Here is a 21,232-nt window from a genome sequence, read left to right as displayed (position 1 = left end):
ATGCATTGTTTCATTACAATTTACTGTACTGTTTCATATGGACATCACTGACACCATTGTCATAAATCCTCAAATTAAATAATAAAAGATTATTCACAATATACATCTCAGAAAATGCATTCAGGGATTGCAGCATCCAACATAATTTTTCAAAAGACATTTGGAAAAGAGCCATACAATAAGACAAGAGTCCAAACTTCTACTGATATAATAGTCCCAATTCAACACATATAAAATATTTACACAAATTTGGAGCCACTCACAGAATTCTCTGGCCAGTGACAATTGCTGAACATTCTGTAAGATATAATCTGCATCTCTAGAGGATAACCACATTAGGGAAGGCTGTTCTATCTGCATAATAGTATCAGGGAACAAGTTGATAGAGAATACTTTTTACATGCAGAAAAGCCAACATTTAATTTCCAGCACAAGTTTCCCATTCCTCGTGCCCTTCCTCAGAAATATGAAAACTGCAACTCTCAGAATTGGCATTATTAGAGTTGTACTCCCAGCTTTGGGTTAAGGAAGACTGCTGTAGAATCTGCAGCTCATATGGTTCTTAAGTAGCAGAGTTGAGCTAAGGAAAAATTCTGTCCAAAATCTTTTAAAAATGTTATGATTATACCCCAAAAAACATTTTTTTTGTACTGTTTACAGCCAAGACCAAAATTGAAGCACCACCAACAACTGTTTAACTTCTTCTGTCAAATCCTTCAACTGTGGCAAAAATATTACATGGGTGCATAGGCCTCCAAATGTTGATGAACTAAATTTCCCAGTTTCCCCAAGTTATGCTGGCTGGAGCTGCTGGGAATTATACTTCAGCAACATCTAAAGGGCTATCCAATAGGCAGTCTTAAGATGGATGGGTGCATGATCCTGTCTTTCCCCAATCTGGCATCCCAGTTACAATTCCCATGTATTAGAAGAGCGCCAGGTTGAGGAAATTTGCTGACCTAGGTTGGTAAGCTATTTAGAATAATGAATATGTGATATTCTGGGAATCTGATAATGTTCTTCTTCCTCTGTCATGGCCTGAGACAATTCTGCTGGATGAGAAATATAATCCCAAATCTAGTTCCACAAGGAAAGACAGATGCCAAAACTACTTCTTGAGAGACATTTTGGGGTTTTGTACGGACACTATCTTGATCATGCTTTATCTGCAAAGATTTGGAACTTGGCAAAGTGATGCAAATTCAGAGACTTTTTTTTTTCCCAGTGGCAAGACTTTTCACAGAAGGTTCTTCAGTTTGGAATGCAAGGTGGGCACTAGTGTGAAGGCTTACAAGAAAAATATAATCCAGCAGTTTGCACGCTTTGAACAAAAAATGGGGATCAGAAATAAATGAAGGACAGCAGCAATACATTCTATACCTATGAAGGCTTTCTGTTTGCCCCAGGGCTTTTGGAAATGTAAGGTGTTCTCTGGAATAGTATCCCCCCAGAGATTCAGTTGGCCCCAATCCTCTTGAGGTTTAGAAAGTGATAACAAATTAATTATTTCATCAGGCCTTTGTGATGGAGACAAATTGATTTAGATACCTCCTATGGTTGGAGAGTTGATAATGTTGTTGGCAGACTTCCTCTGTTTTGATAAAGTTATGTATTATTATTTGTTAACAATTTATGATTTTGGGTTGTTATTTCTATTGTTTTAATTCTGTTTATGTGTGGTAGGATTGTAAGCCCCCAGAGTCAAAATGGAACTGGAATGGCACCTAAGTCTAGTAAAACAAAATAAATAATAAGCATATACCATAAAACAGTGCTTTAGGTTTGGAACTCTGTAAGAAATACAGCTCCCTTCCCTAGAAATTTTTTTTAAAAAATCATTTGGACTTTACAACCCTAGATTACCAGGCTTGTAAACATAATATTCAGAAGGCAAAGGAAGAATGAGTAAAATCAAAGCATTTAATACATACATTATATGTGATTAACATCAATGACTGATTCAGAAAATGATTTCATTTTTAAGAAATGTCACTTCTACAACATTACAAAAATGGAAGCATCTCAATCCCATATATCTGCAATGGTGTACAAATAGATACATGTAAAAATGACCAAGAACAAGTTGTTCCAGACACAGATGTCCATTCTCATGCAGATCTAAACAAATTGCCCAATCACTCAAGTCTGTATTGTGCTTCAATTTCTCTTGGCATTCACTTCTATTAAGAAGACTGATAAGGTAAGGTGTGTCTTCCCCAACCAGCTGCCCTCTAGATGCAATGGGTCTACAATTGCCAACCACTACTATCTCTACCTCCGTGAAATGAACCTATATTACACAAAAGCAATAAATATACAAATTCATCAGTACATGTCTTTAGTTTGTTGGGGCAAAATCTAAGGCCGTAACAAGCCAAGAACAAGAAATAGAGACTCCTGCATTAAGAGAGGGTTTTGACTGCTTCCATTTTATCTTGAAATAAACAATAAAAGCATCACTGCATAAGACTTGCCATTTATTACACGTGTAGAAAAAAGCAGGTTAACTGTTTTTTTACTCTCCTTAAAGCTTTGGAACTGAGTATTTAAACATCCTAAATATACTTCCTTGGAAGAGAGCCCCATTGAAAACAATGTTTTGTTTTTTAAATAAATATCTTTGGGACTGACATTCAGGTTATCAAATAAATAACTTCAGAGATACCAGAATAACCTGAGATGTTAAAGATGAATTACTCCACAAATTGATTCTTATTTGTAAACAATAGCTGTAACTGTCTATCAGTAATGCAGACTAAATGATTTTGCCTCTGGGAACACGGTTAAGAATTATATCTGAACTTTTATATTCAGTTATAATTCACTTCAAGCTATATTATAGCCATTTTCTTGCCTCCCTGCTTTTAAATTACAGGTAAACTTTGCTTGCATAGATACTTCCCAAGGGCACAACTTACTTCCCAAATTATATTAGAAAGAGGTCTTAGTCAGGGTTTAAACTGCAAAATGTAGGGTTAATCATGGAAGAGTATTATGTCTGTACAAACACTGTTAAATATATATATTAGTTCCACCAATCTCTGGAATGCAAATTCCCTGGTCTGCAATAACAGCAGTTTGATTAAAAGAAACACAGTCTTCTAATTCAACCAGGAAGCAACTTCCCAACTATTTTGATCCCTATTTTATAGATTTGGGTAGTTGCACTCAATACTGTATATTACACTCACAGACTTAAGATAGTAACATCAAAAATGAACATTAGTACAGTGGAATATATAATTAATATTTTATAGTACAAATTCTAGTTGCATATATGAAGAAGCAAGCATGATATATTAATTGCTTACAAGGGAAGTTGTCAACCATTATCACTATATATATTGTCACTATATTTTACTAAGCAATAATAATATATTTCACATGCCAACTTCAAGTTGAAGCTAAGCAAAAGTGCAGTCTGTAATCCAATAGAAGCGAATATGTGTAGCTCAGGGTTGAACTGTGGAGTCCTTGGGGTTCTCTGAGCTTGGTTGTTTTCTTGCAAACATTTTGTTACCTGGCTAGGTAACATCTGCAGTGCTAGAATGGGATGGGGTTTGCTCTCTGTTTGTATACTGTGGCATGCCCTGCCAGTGTTGGTGGGGATGTGGGTTTTGTTTTGTTTTATTTCCCCCCGCCCCCAGTAGTTCCTTGATTAGGTTATTATTTACTGCTTGATTGTATGTCTGGTGGTAATCTTGGTGTTAATCTCTGCTTATCTGGGTGATGACTGCTGGCGAGATGTTCTGGTCTTTTGCTTTCCTTTTTATTGTCTCTTTTGAATAGTGTGTTGTTTATGTGCCTGTTGATGGCTGCCTTGTCTGAATACCAAGCTTCCAAGAATTCCCTTGCATTTTTGGATTTAGCTTGGTCTAAGATGCTGACCGCTTCCCAGTGGAAACTATGGTTAAGTCTGTCCATGTGTTGTGAGATTAAGGAGCTTTCATCATGTCTTCTGACTGCTAGTTGGTGTTCATGGATGCGCTCTGCCATCTACACACTATTCAAAAGAGACAACAGAAAGGAAGACAAAAAACCAGAACATCTCCTCACCAGCAATCATCACCCAGATAAGCAGAGATTAACACCAAGATTACCACCAGACATACAATCAAGCAGTAAACAATACCCTAATCAAGGAACTACCAGAGGAAAAAGCAAAACAAAACCCCCACCCCTGCCCCACTGGCAGGGCAGGCCACAGTATATAAACAGAGAGCAAACCCCACTCCATTCTAGCACTGAAGATGTTACCTAGCCGGGTAACAAAACAACCAAGCTCAGAGAACCCCAAGGACTCCACAGTCTGCAATCCCTTGAGGAGATCTGAAGAGTATACTAGGGTTATTCCTCACAGCAAGCCACCTACCTCATTATGATAATATAAGAACATGTACCAGAAGGAGATGGTTTGTTAGGAAAAGAAAAACTTTCCAAAATGAAAGCTGAAACTAAAAAAGCAAAATCCAAATTTGAAAATTTCACACTGGCAATTGTTGCTGCAAATCCATTTGAAGCATAGAATAAAAAATTTATATTAAATAATGTATAAATGCAATAAATTAACTTTGGCAAAATGAAACCTCAGATTTTTAGATGCTGATTCTGGAATGTTTTCAGCATAACCCTAAATAACCAAGATAATATTGTTACCTGTAGAAGACTAGAACTGCTGACTTACAAGATTAAGCAGCTAATGGTATGCTTGAATAGCTTCAGTGTTCAGTACCAACACGCAATTGGTATCTTATATGCTAATATCACTACGTACCACACTTTCAATTCTGGACCACAATTGCTATTGTTTACATAATTGTGGCATCAACTGATGAAAGCTGAATCATGTAGATGGTGGTTGATGTACTACACCAGCTGACTGGGATGTGGAATACTTCAGCAGACCCTTCCCCCCACTCCCTGCTCCATATGCGGTTTGGCACATAGCTGTGTTAAAAAAATAAGGTTTCATTTTTCTTGTTCTACTTAAAGATTTTCTCACAGAAGCCAAGAGACAACACCTAAGGCTTATTCATTGAAATCACAGAGAAAGAGAGCACCAGTGGCCACAGATAATAATTTTGTCCAAGCCGTATGGCCAACTCCTATTGAGGTATATATTTAACATGAGCTTGCAAGTTTCCATGGATTTACGTATTCCATGGAGACATCAAATCCCTCCCTTCACCATTATATATAATGGATACCCAATAATTGACTTCCACTCCTCCCCTACTTTGAGAGGAAAAGTCACATCATTTGGATAAATACATGATTAGATATCAATGTAAATTGCTCACATCATGCAGGACATCATTTCTGAGAGGAAGCAGAGGTCAGCTAAGCAGATGGATCAAAATCATGTCTTGAAACATCTAGAAAAAAAGCCGCAGGCAATGGCAACTTTAGGCAAGAAAACAAATCCACAATAATGGCAGTCCAAGAATTAGTTCAAGCATATATGCCAAATACATGTTCAACTGCAGCATCATATCATGATTTGCACATATGAATTGGTTCTCCTAAATTAATCCCCAGAAATTAATTTGATATCACTTACTGTTAATGGTTATCACAGGTTATTCAATTGAAAGAATTTGCACACATGGCTGAGAGTTACTAAAAGCAATTAAAGAAATCATAAATTGTGATCTACATAACTACGTGAATCATAGTTATATGAACAGGGATATTCTATAGACAATATCTGTTCAACAGAATGCTAAATTCCAGATTCTGTTTTCTTCCTTACAAGTTTTCTAGGCATGCCAATTCAATTTCTATCTTTACCTCCAGCTAAGGCCCATAATATACAACCTAGGCAGTGTGGCTTATAAAATATTAGATTATGCCACTTTTTTCTTCCTGAAAAGAAGTTCGTGATGAAGATCGTCCCAACAAAAGTTCCTTCTCATGAATCAGGCTATCCAAGAGGTCCTCCTGCCGGTAGTTATGATAAACCTTCAAAAAGGCCAAAATAGTAATTCCTAGCCATGTCAGCCAGGCAGCCCAGAGGCCAAACTAGAGAAAGAAAGAGAAAGAATGAGGGTACATTAAAAATATAATATGGCCTTTCCCAAAATCATACCCTTCAAATCTGTTAATCCCCAAAATTATTGGAATTGCAGTCCCAAAAATCCTGGAGACCACCTTACTGGGGAAGGTCAATCTAATACAATGTGTAAATCAGTGTATTATCCCTTTGACTGAATAATGGTTAATGTTGAAGATTTGCTTGGTTCACAGAAGACAGTAATCTACAGCCTAGGGTTTACAAAAACTAATGGCTAAGTTGACACAATATGTTAAGCTTAAATGAAACAAACAACACTAGTGTGACATTTGACTCTAGACTTTTTAAAAAAATTTTGTCTGTAACATCTTAAGAAGCCCACTACAGAAAGTGGATTTTCTTAACCCCAAAGTTCTCAGAAGTATGAGAATGAATTTTTCAGCACATGAAAGTAAAGCTTTTGAGGTATCCAAACAATACCCAATCCATGCCTTTTTTTATCCTGCTTGCAGTCCAATTGGGACTATGGAAAATTATTATCTACATTCTAAATCATACAGTCAACTGATGCAGAGAAATGCTGAGGCCCAAGTGGTATAGCCATTGTTTTATATTCACTATTACCAGGATATGCCTCTAGAATTCTCTATACCAGCATTTCTCAACCTTGGCAACTTTCGGAGGTGTGGATTTCAACTCCCAGAATTCCCCAGCCAGCAAGGCTGGCTGGGGAATTCTAGGAGTTGAAGTCCACACCTCTGAAAGCTGCCAAGGTTGAGAAACATTGCTCTATGCTATGCTGGAATACAGTTGATGAAACTTCTGAAAATTACTGTATGTAGATATTGAGTTCCACCCCAACTTTTGGAAGCATTCACTTTTTATAACATATCAGAGAGCAGTAGCATATATTTTATGTTACTAAAAGGAATCCAGTCCATGTTGGCCTCAGTATTTATATTTTTTTAGTCTAGTCCTTCTTTGTGCTATATCACAATCTTGCCTTTCCTAGAAATTTCACAATGTCACCTAAGAGCCAGCACACATATTCCTTGTAAGTGACAAGGAGATGCAAATAAATAGAAACTCATCTTCACTTTTCTTGAAGATATATTCTTGCCATACTTATATTGCTGGGTGTGAAGTTTCCAAATTAAAAAAAAACTATGCTGTTATCTTAGAGTAAGTTCAAATGTGCATTTCCATAATTTCATGACTGTAGCATTACTGTAGAATCCCAGAGTTGGAAAACATTAGAGATATTATCAATTCCAATTCTCTGTTTAACATAGGGCCTGCAATACAGAATGCAGCTGCAGCATTCTGATATTAGATATCTACCCGGCTTCTTCTTCAATACATGTAATGAAATAGAGACCATCACCTTCTAAGTTTCACTGATGTAATTGCTCATCACTAGGATGTTTCTCTCAGTATTTAGCCAAAACTGGCTTCCTTACAATTTCTATTCACTGGTTCTAGCTATCTTCTCCAAAGTAACAAAGATCTAATGTGTTCCATCTTCCAAAGTTGACAGATGGTATTACATATGCCCCTTTCTGTTCTGCATAATGTCCAACCATCTCTTCTAGAACTTGGTTTCTACCTTTTTTCCACCTTAATCCATCTCTGGGTATGCTCCAGCTTGACTAGCATATGTGAATGAACCACTTCAGATCTGTTATTACAGACAAAAATGTTGCTTCAGCTAAAATGCAGTGCTAATCATCAAGCACAAAGTGAAAAACAATGCTGAGTTCACATATGTGAACTTATTCTAAATAGCATTAAGTAAGGAAGATGCTACTTCAGTATGAGGAAGTCATTTAATGACATTTGAAGCTTCTCCAAAGTTATGTGTCAATTCTATGAACAAAGTGGCTTGACTTACCTGTGTGATAGCAAACTGGTCATAGAATGCTGAGTTTTCTAAATTCAGCTCAAGATCTATATCTTGTAATTCTTCACAACTAAAGAGAGAAGACATTTTGGATGAAAGGAAAGGAAAGGAAAAGCATTTCAGTAGTTCTAAACTATCTTTCACAAAATCAGTCCTCTATACCACTACCTCACTCAGTTGCTCTTTCTTTCTCTCATACACACATAGATACTCACTACATACATCACAACTGATGATATGCCTTATTAGCAAACAATTCTGTGGCTATCTTTGAAACACAGATAAACTTTTGTATTACAGCCTCTCTCAAGTGTGTGAATGAGCCAGTCACAACTCACTGCAGTTTTATCTCAGACAAGAAATAATAGAGCAAAGGGTCAACATGTCAATGTCCTCTCCAACATTTTGTCAACTATTCCCATTCTGGCCAATTTCCTGCAGATTACACAATGAGAGAAGCTCTGATGAAGGTTTCACCTGAATTGGCATCATCTCAAACTCAAACTGCATTCTTACTTTGCCAGAACCTCTTTGAATGACCTTTAAAAAAGAATCACACAACCAGTTTAGCCATTGCATAAGATTCATGTTATGGGATTTTTTAAAGACTCAGTAGCACAGCAGCCTGTCACCACATATAAGCCATGGAAGAAGAACCTTGTTGAGGAGAACAGCAAAACTGTTGTATAATTATAATAAATAAACTGAATAAATAAGTTCAAATAAAAGTGTACAGAATCATGTCAGGAAGAGGCAGGACTAACAAGATCACCAAATCAATGGGTGAATTGGTAATCTACCTAACAATAATTAATTTCAAAAACAATAAATGTCTACCTGGAAAAAAAAAAGAATCAGATATTTCCAGAAATCTTATATTGCATTTTCAGTGCTCAGGATCTATTATGACCATGCAATTGAAGCATTTACTTGAGGGATGATGTACAAAGTGTATAATGAGAGGCCAAGCCTCAGTGGCAGAGTAACTGATTTGCACAGAAAAATCTCAGGTTCAGTCCCTAACGTCTCTGTGTAGGGCTGAAAAACACTCCTAATGTGGGACTCTGGAAACTGCTTCTAGTCAGTGAGCCAAATGGTCTGATGCCATATCAGAAATAACTTTCAATATTCCTATTGGCTGCAGCTACTAGTGTTCTCTCTACTACCTTGGCAATGCGAGGATATTGGTACATGATAGTCCATCAACTACATTACAGCCCAATGTAGGAGATTATATCATTGGTCTGTACATGAGCATCTATTGGGGGGTGTCAAATTGTGCAAAAGGGTAGGATTGGTGTCATGATCCATCTTGCGGATTTTGACCCTCCCAACCCAATACTGATCATTGTGTGCTAATTCACTGGCCATATACTATACAACATAGAAGCTTTACTCCACCATCCAGTACTCTCTACCCTAAAAAAATGGAACTTAGCTGGCTTTTGTAAGTGCCCTAGGATTCCTAAGTACAGTGGTACCTCGGGATACGAACTTAACCCGTTCCGTGACTCTGGGCGTATCCCGAGTTGGTCATAACCCGAAGGAAATTTCCCCATAGGGTTCAATGTAAATCCAGTTAATCCGTTCTGCCCTCCGCCCGAATTTGGTCGCAACCCGAGGCAAATTTCCCCATAGGGTTCAATGTAAATCCGGTTAATCCGTTCCGCCCTCCACCCGAATTTGGTCGCAACCCGAGGCAATTTCCCATAAGGTTCAATGTAATTACCGTTAATCCGTTCTGGCATCCACGGACCACGCGTCGGGCGGGAAAGCGGCCGGGCGCGGCGTGGTGCGGCGCGAAAACAGCCCTGCGCGGCGCAAAAACGGCCCGGTGCGAAAACGGCCTGGCGCGGCGCGGTGCGAAAATGGCCCAGCGCGGTGCGGTGCGGCGCAAAAACAGCCCGGCGCAGCACAAAAACGGCCGCGGACCACGCGGCAGGGCCGGAAAAACAGCCGCGGACCACGTGGCACGGGAGGAAAAATGGCTGCGGACCACGTGGCACAGGCAGAAAATGGCCGCGGACCACGTGTCACAGTGGAAAATGGCTGCCGATCCGGTTCGTACCCCGAGGCGGAGTTCGCAAACCGAGGTAAATTTTTGGGGCCGGAGCTGGTCGTAACCCAAAAAATTCACGAGCAGAGGCGTTCGTATCCCGAGGTACCACTGTACTGTACAGTTTAAAACATACACAAGCCTTGTTCCAAGAATATAAATTTATCATGTCTATATGTACTGCATAAACCAAAAAAGGTCTGCAAATTCTAAGCTTAAAATGCTTACACAAACTCTTTGTATCATATCTCTCCAATTAACCCACCTATATGAAAATGCCCACTTTGGCATCATGCCAGCATCTTTCACCCACAATGAAAAGAATCTAATGATCTTCCATTATTGCTTAGCACCACAAAGACTTCAGAAGAAGACAATATAGGCATGTTTTTGTGTCCAATGTTCCAGGCAAAAAGTCAGTCAAGAATAAAGTCTGCCTATAGATTTTTTTTTCATTTTCATTTTTAATAAGTATCTTGGACTTTTACTTGTAAATCCCAGGGTTTGCTATTTCTGAAGACATCTTCTCTCTTTTTCTTGCCTTTTCAGTATTGTCAGTTACCTTGTAGCCTTATCCAAATATTTGATTAGCCAGTGCGGGGGTTTTTTCAAAAAAACCAAGAAAATATTTAGCCAAATATTCAAATAATCATTGCAGTCCTAAATAAAATATTCACCGATGGCATACGCAATATGTGTCAAGGCAAAAGGTAAAATCAGTGGTTTAATCATGAAGGTAGTTGATTATAAGACATAAGAATTCACTGTCTTAATACTATACATACTTATTAGATTTATATTAAAACACACACAGTCATGTAATCACTCTGTACATTTTTTCCAGATTAATCCCAGAGAGATTGACTACATTTACTTAATATGAATATATTTAATGTGCAGCATGGAATTTTATTAGATGCACACATCTGATCGCAGTAGAAATTCCCTGAGGCCAATTCAGTTATGCAAAGAACTGAATACATTCAGCTCAACTCAGTGTAGTCCCAATGAATATTTTTGTTCACCATCTTGTATTGTAAAGCCGTGTTCATCTCCTAAATTCTTATATTCATTCTGAGATTTCAGAAGAAACCAGGGGATCTCAATTACATATAATATGCAGTGTTTTAAATAGGGTGAGAATACATAACCACTCTGGAATACACTTATTTCACATCCAACATCTTCCAGAAAGGTATACAAATGTCTCTTTAATTATACACAGTTATCAAAATCTCTTATGCTTATTAGCCTTGTGCCAGGCAACCATGTTTGCTTCAGTGAAGTACTTCAATGTAGTTTAGTGTTTCTCAACCTTGGCAGCTTGAAGATGCGTGGACTTCAACTCCCAGAATTCCCCAGCCAGCCATGCTGGCTGGGGAATTCTGGGAGTTGAAGTCCACGCATCTTCAAGCTGCCAAGGTTGAGAAACACTGATGTAGATGGTGCTATTCACATGATGTGGCGCAAACATGATATGCCTCACATATCAAAGCACTCTCTTGCTTCAGGGACTTAAGTAGCACACCGGAAGTGACTTCTGGGAACACATAGGACATGGGTATCCTCCTTCAGCTGTTGGGTGGGCTGCAAGAGACCCCAGAAGCAAGGCAAAGCAGCTGATTTGCGTTTAGAAGCAGGGAGCCATGTTGCTTGGCAAAGCAGTTCAAACAATGCTGCGCCCAAAGTATCATAAAAGCCAAGCCCCCCTTCAACCTTTTGCAGAGCCCTAACGCATCTCCAAATTTTTATACGGAATTTGTCCATACTGGGGTGCATACTGAACTCTATGCTTTGCTAATTATTTTTAATTCACATTTCAATTACTTATTTCTATACTATTAACATTTTATACCATTCTTTTTTTTTTCCTTAAAAGCTAAACAATGGCACACAGTAATAAAATACACGTAGTAAATTCCACATTTTAGCTTAGTATAAGTACTCTACTCTCTTAGCTACATGCAGGAGCTCCTCAGTTTTGATTCCACCACTCTCTACAAATCATAGAAGACAAATAATTTATTTTTAAGTATAGCCATCAGCTGCAAAAGAAATTGTCCACCCTTTTTCTATGTAATAAAGACACCGGACCTTAGAAACCTGATGATGATAGAGGAGAAACCTCTTGTGTTATCAGTCTTGCTTTAAGAGGTCTCCAAATTATAATGTTGCTTACTTGTTTTCCTTGCTTTGTTATCTGCATGTTATGTGTTATTACCCATTTCTCCACACCTATGTATAATCTTCAATACCTACCTGTTTGGCATGCTTCCTTTTTCAGTAATAGCATCACACCACATGTTAAACCCAACCGTCACAATCGTGCTGGCGATAAAGATGACAAAAACCACAAAGGCGCTGATCAGAAGATTCAGGAAAGCATAAAAGAAAGAGCTGTAATGAAAATTGGAGATTGGGGAGAAGAGAAAGAAAAACGTATCTCATAAGTAACACAAGCAATCCCTCTGAACCACAGGCAATGCAGGAATCAGATCAAAGGAAAGGGTTCTAGTCCACATCTAGCTCCACATTTCCCTACAGGTCCACTTCCTTCTGATTCGCCAACCCTTCTCTGGTTTGGGGTATTTTTCTAACTTGGCAATAGCCGGAGTAATTCGAGATACCTCTCCTCTCAGGATGAAATACAACAGACAAAAGCCAAATGCATTTTTTCCCATCCTCTTTTGAAGGCCCACCTGAGAAATATTTTTCCTGCCTCTGATCACTTCTTCAGACTTCAATTTCCCCAGATTCTTATGGTCTTCGCCCACTATCTAGACTGACAGGGCAGAGTCAAGTTTTCCCTTCAGTCTTTCCTGTCTGAACCTTTTGGGACGGGATTTCTTCCCTTTCTCTACCATAACGAAGATACAGTGGTACCTCGGGATACGAACTTAATCCGTTCCGTGACTCTGGACGTATCCCGAGTTGGTCGCAACCCGAGGTAAATTTTTCCTGCCGAAGCTGGTCGTAACCCGAAATGTTCATTAGTAGAGGCGTTCGTATCCCGAGGTACCACTGTAATCTACTTAAGCTTGGTCTACATAACCAGCAGCATGCCTTGACTCTAGAGCCTCACATGATAAGGAAGACTTCCTATTTCTGGATGCAGCAGGTAGAAGATGACATTTCTAATTGTTCTCTCATGGAGAAGGATCAACAAACACACATGCATAAATGAAAGATTCTAGCCAGATAGTTCCATGCAATGCAGTTTCTGTATATACACTGAGCATTCTTTGGCAACCTACAGCTCTACCAGTCCGAAGTGGTATTCAACGTTCTAGGTCATTCTACTTCATGCATAGTTCAGGTCTTAGATGTTATAAGAAGGAAGTAAATTCCCCCCACAGCAAAAGCCAAATCCACTTAACATGGCTTAGAAAATGGTCACAGATTCAATCTCCTTTAGACAATCAAAATATAAAGCCAGTTTCAAAAACAGCAAAATCCAGATGGAGTCCTCTTTGCTTTTTTTATTGTTACAGACAGTCCTGCATTTGAAAAGCACTTTCTATCTCTTGTCTTCTGTAATTTCGGTGGCTGACTGCAAGACCTTTCATAAAGTCCAGCTTCCAACCTCTTGTCTTTCCAGGTATGCTGGTTGGCCTGCAATTCCCGTAATTCCGTGAAACACAATCATTTGGAAATCCATAAAGAACAATTTAAAAGTCCAGCAGAAAGCAAGAAAAACTAAAGAAGCCTGATCAAATAGAAAAGGGTTTAGTACTCAAAAGGAACTATAAATATTATCTTGCAAACATTTCTGTCTGAGTGCAATAGCCAAAAACATATTGTTTCTGATCACTCCCTGCATTACTATGAATAATCAGCAGAGTCAGAACAGGACTTCTGTAACTGATTTAAAAACCTGAACATGTTGACATGATGACCACTGGCTTTTTAATATATCTTGATGCCAAGCTGTTTAAATGAAATGCCATTCATAGTGCCCTGAATATAATATGGAGCTCATAGTATACTAGACATGTCTGTCCCGAAAACCCTTCTTCAGAGGATATGGAGCGCTCTGAAAAATAATTTTCCCATGAAAATGTTGGAGAGGGGAATCCCAAATCCTTGAGGGAAACTTCTTTGGACTTATAACTCCTCCTTGGGATGTGGAGAGTCACCCTCTGATTCTAAAAAGAAAAGTGAGCCTTTTTAACCTTCTGTTGATAGAACTAAAAAGCAGAACTTCTCATGAGTAGAAACACTGCATGGACATTTCTGATTGGCTGCAGCTGAGCTCAAATGGCATTCTGATGCTAAGCCTCAGAGATTTGGGAAATGCTGGTATAATGTATGTTTATCCATCCTGGTTTTTTTTGGGGGGGGGGGGCTGGATATTGTTTCTAGGACTGTGCAATGCTTCAGATTTGATTTGAGAGTGGTGTTTTGAATTCTATAGGAGCGCAAACTCACACAAAATATGCAGCACAGGGATACATGGAAAAATGCAAGTGCTTTAAAGAGTTGCAGACGTTTTGGAACTGAATATGAATCATTGCGCTGTCCTAAATGTTTCTGGTACTCAGCTGCAGTAGCATTCCAGGATAATTATTTAGATATCCTAACTTTTATGTTTATGAAAGTCTTCCTCTCAGCAAGTACTACAGAAATACATCCCCATAGAGATCAAAAAGTATTTGTTACAAAAATGTGGCTTGGGTTGCTTACCTGAATTTGTCTGTTTAGCACACACTAGAATAGTACATATAGTCCGTTTTAGGTTCTGCTTATCGTTCTGCTTTGGGTTAATCTGGGCGCTAATTTTAAGAAAATGAAACTATCCCCAAGTCATATCTCCTATTTAAAAACATTCGTTTCTTTCTTATTTTCCCCAAGATTTGGGAAATCCCATAGTGCAACTTAACACAATTTTTATATCTGATGAAGTCCCGCTTACATGCCTGAGACTTGAGCATTTCTTCTATTTTCTATAGCTTGATATTGCATTTTAGGACATACATAGAAAAATATGCTTTCTACTTGGAATGAAAAAGATATGTTAAGACAAGGCACACAGGTGATTTCAAAACTGTGCAGTAATATTCTGAAATTCTGGTAGAAAGGAACAAGGATATGAAACATATATACACATCCTCAGAGCTAGAATATTCAGGAGAGTAAAGACCCACACCATTATGGAACATTCACATCTTTAGAGATTTGAGCTTAAACAGCTCATTGATGGTAGGAGGAAAAATAGACAAAATAGAGGAAAAACTTTGGGCTGAAGTAGGTCTTCAGTGGCTGTCATATGAAATTACTGTAATGAACTATGCACAAAGCACATTGAAGAATCTACTTGGAAGCACGCCTAATTTTCCAAAAGAATGGAATAGACAATGCCAACATAAATTTTCTAAATGGTCTGACTTTTATAGCAATAGGGTGTCAAAGGATATGATGGGATTAATACAGTACAAAGGGAACATTTAGGGAAATTTGGCATGAATTAACCACAATCTTGTACCTCCAGATGTGTTGCATTACAATTTCCATCATCCTCATTCATCCAATACATCTGTAAGGCACCAGACTGGGGAATGAGAGGTCCAACTAGAATTAATCACTTATGAGTCATGTGAATGTTTTTAATTTGTTCAGCTTCTTGTCATGTATGTATTCTATTATTGGTTTTACAGGCAGTCTTTGTTGAACGACCACTCATTCAGCAACCATTAGAAGTTAGGGTGACACTGAATGAGGCAAATATATTATCCTTCCTTGTAGTTGCGGCTGTCGCAGCATCCTCACAGTCACATGATTGCAATTTGGGCACTTGGCAACCAGCTTGCAATTACAACGGTAGCAGTGTTCCATGGTAATTGGGACTGGCAACTCTGTCGCTAAGTGACACTGTCGTAAAGCATGATATCACATGACCATGATGATTTACAATGACAGTTCCGGCAGTCCCAGCATCTCCACAGTCATGTGATTGCGATTCAGGCACTTGGCAACCAGCTCGCAATTACAACAGTCACAGTGTCCCATGGTCACGTGATTGCCATTTGCGAACTTCACTGCCAGCTTTTCACAAGCAAAGTCAATGGGGAAACCAGCAGGACGTCACAAATGGCAATCACATGACCTTGGGATGCTGTAACCGCATGAGATTCACCTAACAATGGCAACTGGGACTGCTGCAACTGCTGTTGAAAGTCAGCACGGTCATGTGATATCGTGCTTTATAACAGCATTGCTTAGCGACAAAGTTGCCAGTCCCAATTACCATCATTAAGTGAGGACTACCTGTATTTATACATTGCTTTGAACACTTATTTATATATATATTTAAATAGCTTGTATGTTTTATCTGTCTGTTTGGATGTCTTTACATGCTATATTAGGTCATCACTTTGTACAGCCATACTTGAAAGTAAATCCCATTGACCAAAGAACAACTTGGTCAAGTTGTACAATTGTACAGTTGTATAAGAATTAGGCAATGAGTACAGGCTGCCCTTTCCATCAGGGTACCCTCCAGATTCGATTTACCATAACTGGCTGCAAAAATCTGGAGGGCCAGTAGATGACAGCAGAGACATACAGAAAAGTCTTTATTGCTGCCATCAAGTAGTTGGCTGGGATTATGAAGTCCCAAAATGGCATGCCTACCCAAGATTATTCTGGATTACAACTCCCATAGACAGTACTCCCAAAGACACGGTTACTGAAAATTATGGAAGGTACCGTCCACTGCGGCTAGAGAGCTCCAGATTAAAAAATGTTCCCATCACAGATTTACCTTGGCTTACTTAACCATAGTTTATTTGATTACCCCAACTGAGTTAACACAACACTGAGAACTATAAACAAGCTACTAAGGATGGGTAACACAGGGCTGGCTAGTTTCTGGGTCAGTATGTTAGGAACCAAGCTGGAGAACAAGAGAAATCCCGCTCCCCGGAGAAACCAGCTTTTGAAAACCCCCATTAGGTCCCCTGGAGCCCCTTCTCCTTCAGCCCCTTCTCGCCTCCCCCGCCCCCTGAACAAGCAGCATCCCCTTCGCTTCGGTTCCCGGTCCAGGTGGAGGCCAGACCAGCACTTACTCCTCGTGGCCTTTGCAGAGGAAAAAGAGGGTCCTCCAGGCCTGCACTGCGGCGAGAAGAAGAGAGAGGAGGCCGGCGAAGAGGCTGAAGCGGCAGGCGGACTCGGGCCCCCACTCCTGCACGGTGAAGCGCTGCCGCTCGGCCGTCAGGTTGGCGTTCAGCCACATGCCCTCCGTGAAGAGCAGGCAGCGGCCGTGAAAGTCGTTGCTGTTCTCCGATAGCGGCACCACCACGATGAAGCTGAAAAGGAAGGCGAGGAAGTAGCAGATGCACTGCGCGAAGAGGAAATTGCTCAGCGCCATGATCGCCCGCCTGCCGCAGACCGAGCCGCTGGCAGCCAAGAATCAAGGAGCGAGCCCGAGGATGCGCAATGGGAAGCGCGCCTACGCCTTTTCCCGCAACTGCCCTCCCAGCCCCCGCGCCTCCGAGGGGAGGGGAGGGGAGGGGAGGAGGACAGCGGGACCTGCCAAATCTCGTTATGGCAACTTTTCTCCCGGGTGTCGTTCTCACTGACAGACGTCTTAACTCTTGCCTAAATAGGACTGGGGACTGACCTTGGGGCCTTCAAGATGAGTCGTCTGGCCTTGGGGCCAAAGTTAAAAAAAAAACAAAAAACGGGTTTTGGCTGTGCAATACTATTTCACAGTGCAGTTTCAAAAATAATCAATCCTCTGAGCAGGCAAAGACTACCCTCTTCCCAAGTCATACAACCTCCTCCCCAATAGTTTGTAAGAATCAAGGTACTGAGATCTAAGTGGTACAAATCAATTAATATATATGTAAGCCCAACTGAATTCCATGATTCTTATACTTAATACAGAGATTCATTCATTTTTGCACATATTTTTTTCATGGGTCATTACATACACAAGTTAGCTCTGATAAATGATATGCTACAGTATGCATAAACTGGACTGTGATCCGTGAAACCAGCACCTAGCTAATATTGGCTGATCTAGAAAACTAAGCAGGGTCAGCACTGTTCAGTGTTGGATGGAAACCATCTTGGCAGGCATGGTCTGTAGAGTAGACTAGGAAAATAATAATAAAAAGCAGCCTCCCAGAAGACAGCCATAGCAAACAATTTCTGTATGATGCCAAGAAAACTGTGTGAATGTGTCCCTGTAAGTTACCAGGAGCCAAGCTCAACTTCAGGGGGACTTTTCCTTAAAGCGCCACAAATTTCTTTATTTTGCTGCAAGAGATGTATACAGCTACTGTCTAGCAACTCCTAAGTAGCTGTGCTTAGAGTTGAAGCATTAATAATTGGGTGGGGAACCATCAACTATATAGAAATAAGTGGGACACTACAACATCTTACTAGATTTTTCTGTAGTAGTGCTTTTCTCAGGTCATTTATTTGCTCACACAAGAGGATAACAATTTATGACACCTGCACTTTCAGATTTTAAAGTGATTTCTCCAATTTCAAGTCACATTCCAGACTCCTACTTGATATAAAAGTATAGAGGAACCCTCAGTTCTCATACTGGCAGTGTATTAGGATATATGTAATTATATTGTATTGTATTATAAGCCATCATTGGTCCAACTCAGAGTGTTGTCTGTAACTGATCAGCAATCAGATGCTCTTGTGGAATGCATTGATTTCCCCTTGAGGGACCATCTCTCCCCAGTTGTTTCCACCCATCCAATCTGGTCTGGCAGGATGGGTATTCTCCAGATCCCATTGGTTAAGGAATGCTGGTTGGCAGGGCCCAGGAGACATGTCTCTTATGCCACAGAATTATGGACATTTCTCCCTCCAGAGATCAGAGATGGCCCCAACCCTGCTGTCCTTTCATAAGGCACTAAAGACCTGCTTCTGTGCTTGGACCTGGGGCCCCAACCACATGAAGGACCCCATCTCCTGGCTGTGTTAGCATATGTTGATTTGATACCTTCCTCAGCTGCTATATATTTTAATTTTTGTACTGTTGGTTGTAATTGTTTTTAATTTTATTTTAATTTTGTTTGCCACCCAGTCACTTGTTGAGATGGGCAGCTCTACAAATTAATTAAATAAATAGATTTCCCTCCTACACAAATAGTTGTAGGCAAACATATCAGAATTCTGAATGAACATATAATATGTGCATTGTATGAACAATGCATATAAGCTTTGACAGAAATGTATATAAGTGGAAATATATCCATGTATGTGCATACATACACACACACTTTATCCTTGGTGCACAAAACAATTTATTTCATTCAAGATTCAGCATGTTGTATTTTGTGTTTATTCCAGCAAGGAAAGGAAGGAAACCTTGCCTCATTTGTTGTTGTTTAGTCGTTAAGTCGTGTCCGACTCTTCGTGACCCCATGAACCATATTGCGCCAGGCCTTCCTGTCCTTCACTGCCTCCCTGAGTTTGCTCAGTTTCATGCTCAAACCTTGCCTCATGCCAGGACCTAATGGTTCCAGTGCTTTTTAAAAGTTTTGGCAAGTTTTATCATAACAATCACGGCCATACGTCTCTATTTTATACATCATCAGAAATGTAACAGTGAATAACATTAATCAGCACCAAGAAGAGCTCTCGCCCTTCTGATTGCAACCGCTGTACTGATTGCATGTGTGTTACTGTCCATGGTCCTGAGCTTCACACTATGCTACTGTTGAAATTAAAACAGTAATTCTGGCCGTGTGTACTTACAGTCTAAGCAAGGACAATGAAGTAGGGGGACTTACTTCAAGTAAAACTTCGTAATCTGAACTGGAAAAAATTGGTTGATATTAATTACCATGAATTTAAAATTATATAGATTTATTCTTAGGACGTAAGCATTTCTAGACATTTTTATCAATGTATTTTAGGGCTATGCAGCTTAAAGCAAATATATTTTTTTCCCGGGATCAAGGAGCAGTACTCCATGGCTGCTGTATGATCTTATGCAAAGATCTGTTTGATCCCAAGATATGCTATGTTCATGCTCAGGCACACTCCACATCACCTTTGAAGCTGGATCTCTTCACAGTCCTATTGTATATAATAAGAACAAACTCTTATTTGAATATTGATTCTGATGTACCCAGGACAGCATTGCCCAAGCCAAAGAAGGAATGAGCAAATAACATTTTAATTATTTTTCATTGATTTAATCTAATTTTATTAAAACAAGTTTAGTATTTCACCTGGCCCCACCCTCTTTTCAGAGTGCAGTCCCCAGTATGCCTTTTAAAGTCAAGTTCATAGTCTGAAAAGGTTAAGCACCTTTTAAGAAAGATGCCCTAAGAAGGGAAATGACTAAATATGTCCACTGAGAACTGAGTTCAATGGGTAAGTATTGCTCAGTGACTATTGGAGAAAAAACAGAAAAATGATAAAGGTGAAATATAGTTTCCTGAAAATGGCTGTCTAGAAGCCTGTGTTGGTTTGCACAACTGCAAGTGGCTATTCTCCAGATCATATATAAAATGTGATAGACTATGCACTTTCATATTTGCCTGTATTACTTTTCTGTATCAGTCCCATTCCAATCAAACTAATGAAAATAATTGCCAATTCCCCACCATTACCAATAGAGCAGTCCTCCCCACACCCCAAACCCTTACATTTTTCTCATCTTAGGCTGCCACAAAAAAATATGGTTGATCAACCACATGTTTTTGGTATATGTTTATTACCACCTACTGGTCATACAGTTTTTTGCAGTTCTGAACTTATAGCAGTACACTGCACTTCAGTGATAGGTGATATTTCCAACACTGAAGCAAAGAATATATTGTGGGCTTAGATAATCTATCCAGGTTGTGCTTATAATGAGAATGGTGTACAGTGTGTGTTTGCATGCTGATGATCCCTCCACATGTACCATTTGGAAACAGATATAGTCTAAAGTTGCATCTAGGTTGGACAGAAAAAGCAGGTATCTTTAGCACAGTTAGCTTGTGCTAACTTTATTCAGAGGGGATAAATGTAGCAACCATTTGCTACCTGGTAACCAGCATACTGGTAATCTCCCATAGGTGTAGCCAGTACACATTATAGAAAGAATATCATTAGAGCAGCTATAGAAGAAACATCTTTAGAGTAATTGCACATTCGATTTTGTAACAGACAGTGGTTTGTCCACAGCTTTCTGCTGTTTCCTTCCAAATGACTCCGCTGCGGTTTGCATCTTTCTTGCAAGGACGGATACAGTACCTATGAGTGGATACAGCTAATTTTTTTTCCTCTGGAAGGGAAGAGTGCC

At 39.5% G+C, this 21,232-nt stretch overlaps 1 protein-coding gene across 1 annotated transcript; it reads right to left on the bottom strand.

Annotated features, from left to right (window-relative positions):
• Window positions 1-3,734: 3,734 nt before the first annotated feature.
• TMEM179 (transmembrane protein 179) lies at window positions 3,735-17,355 on the bottom strand. The gene is made up of 4 exons (XM_007436621.3): window positions 17,034-17,355; window positions 12,229-12,366; window positions 7,905-7,983; window positions 3,735-6,021 (listed from the first exon to the last, which is right to left on the bottom strand). Exons 1-4 carry the CDS (start codon window positions 17,333-17,335, stop codon window positions 5,842-5,844), a joined length of 699 nt encoding a protein of 232 aa, XP_007436683.1. The 5' UTR covers window positions 17,336-17,355; the 3' UTR covers window positions 3,735-5,841.
• Window positions 17,356-21,232: the final 3,877 nt, after the last annotated feature.

This window comes from Python bivittatus, unplaced genomic scaffold (genome assembly GCF_059951505.1).
Source record: "Python bivittatus isolate LINGU-HERP-01145 unplaced genomic scaffold, Pbiv_v1 ctg000580_np1212, whole genome shotgun sequence".
Classification (NCBI taxonomy): Eukaryota; Metazoa; Chordata; class Lepidosauria; order Squamata; family Pythonidae; genus Python; species Python bivittatus.
This window is presented reverse-complemented; position numbering and strand designations above follow the sequence as displayed.

Bases quoted from the DNA above. Each gene is read 5' to 3' on its own strand.
- TMEM179 (XM_007436621.3), bottom strand. From the start codon at position 17,335: ATGGCGCTGAGCAATTTCCTCTTCGCGCAGTGCATCTGCTACTTCCTC. The intron at 7,984-12,228 runs GTAGGTATTGAA...TTCTCTCTTTAG, and splicing joins AAAGGAAGCATGCCAAACAG to TTGTGAAGAATTACAAGATA. The intron at 6,022-7,904 runs GTAAGTCAAGCC...TTCTTTCTCTAG, and splicing joins ACCAGTTTGCTATCACACAG to TTTGGCCTCTGGGCTGCCTG.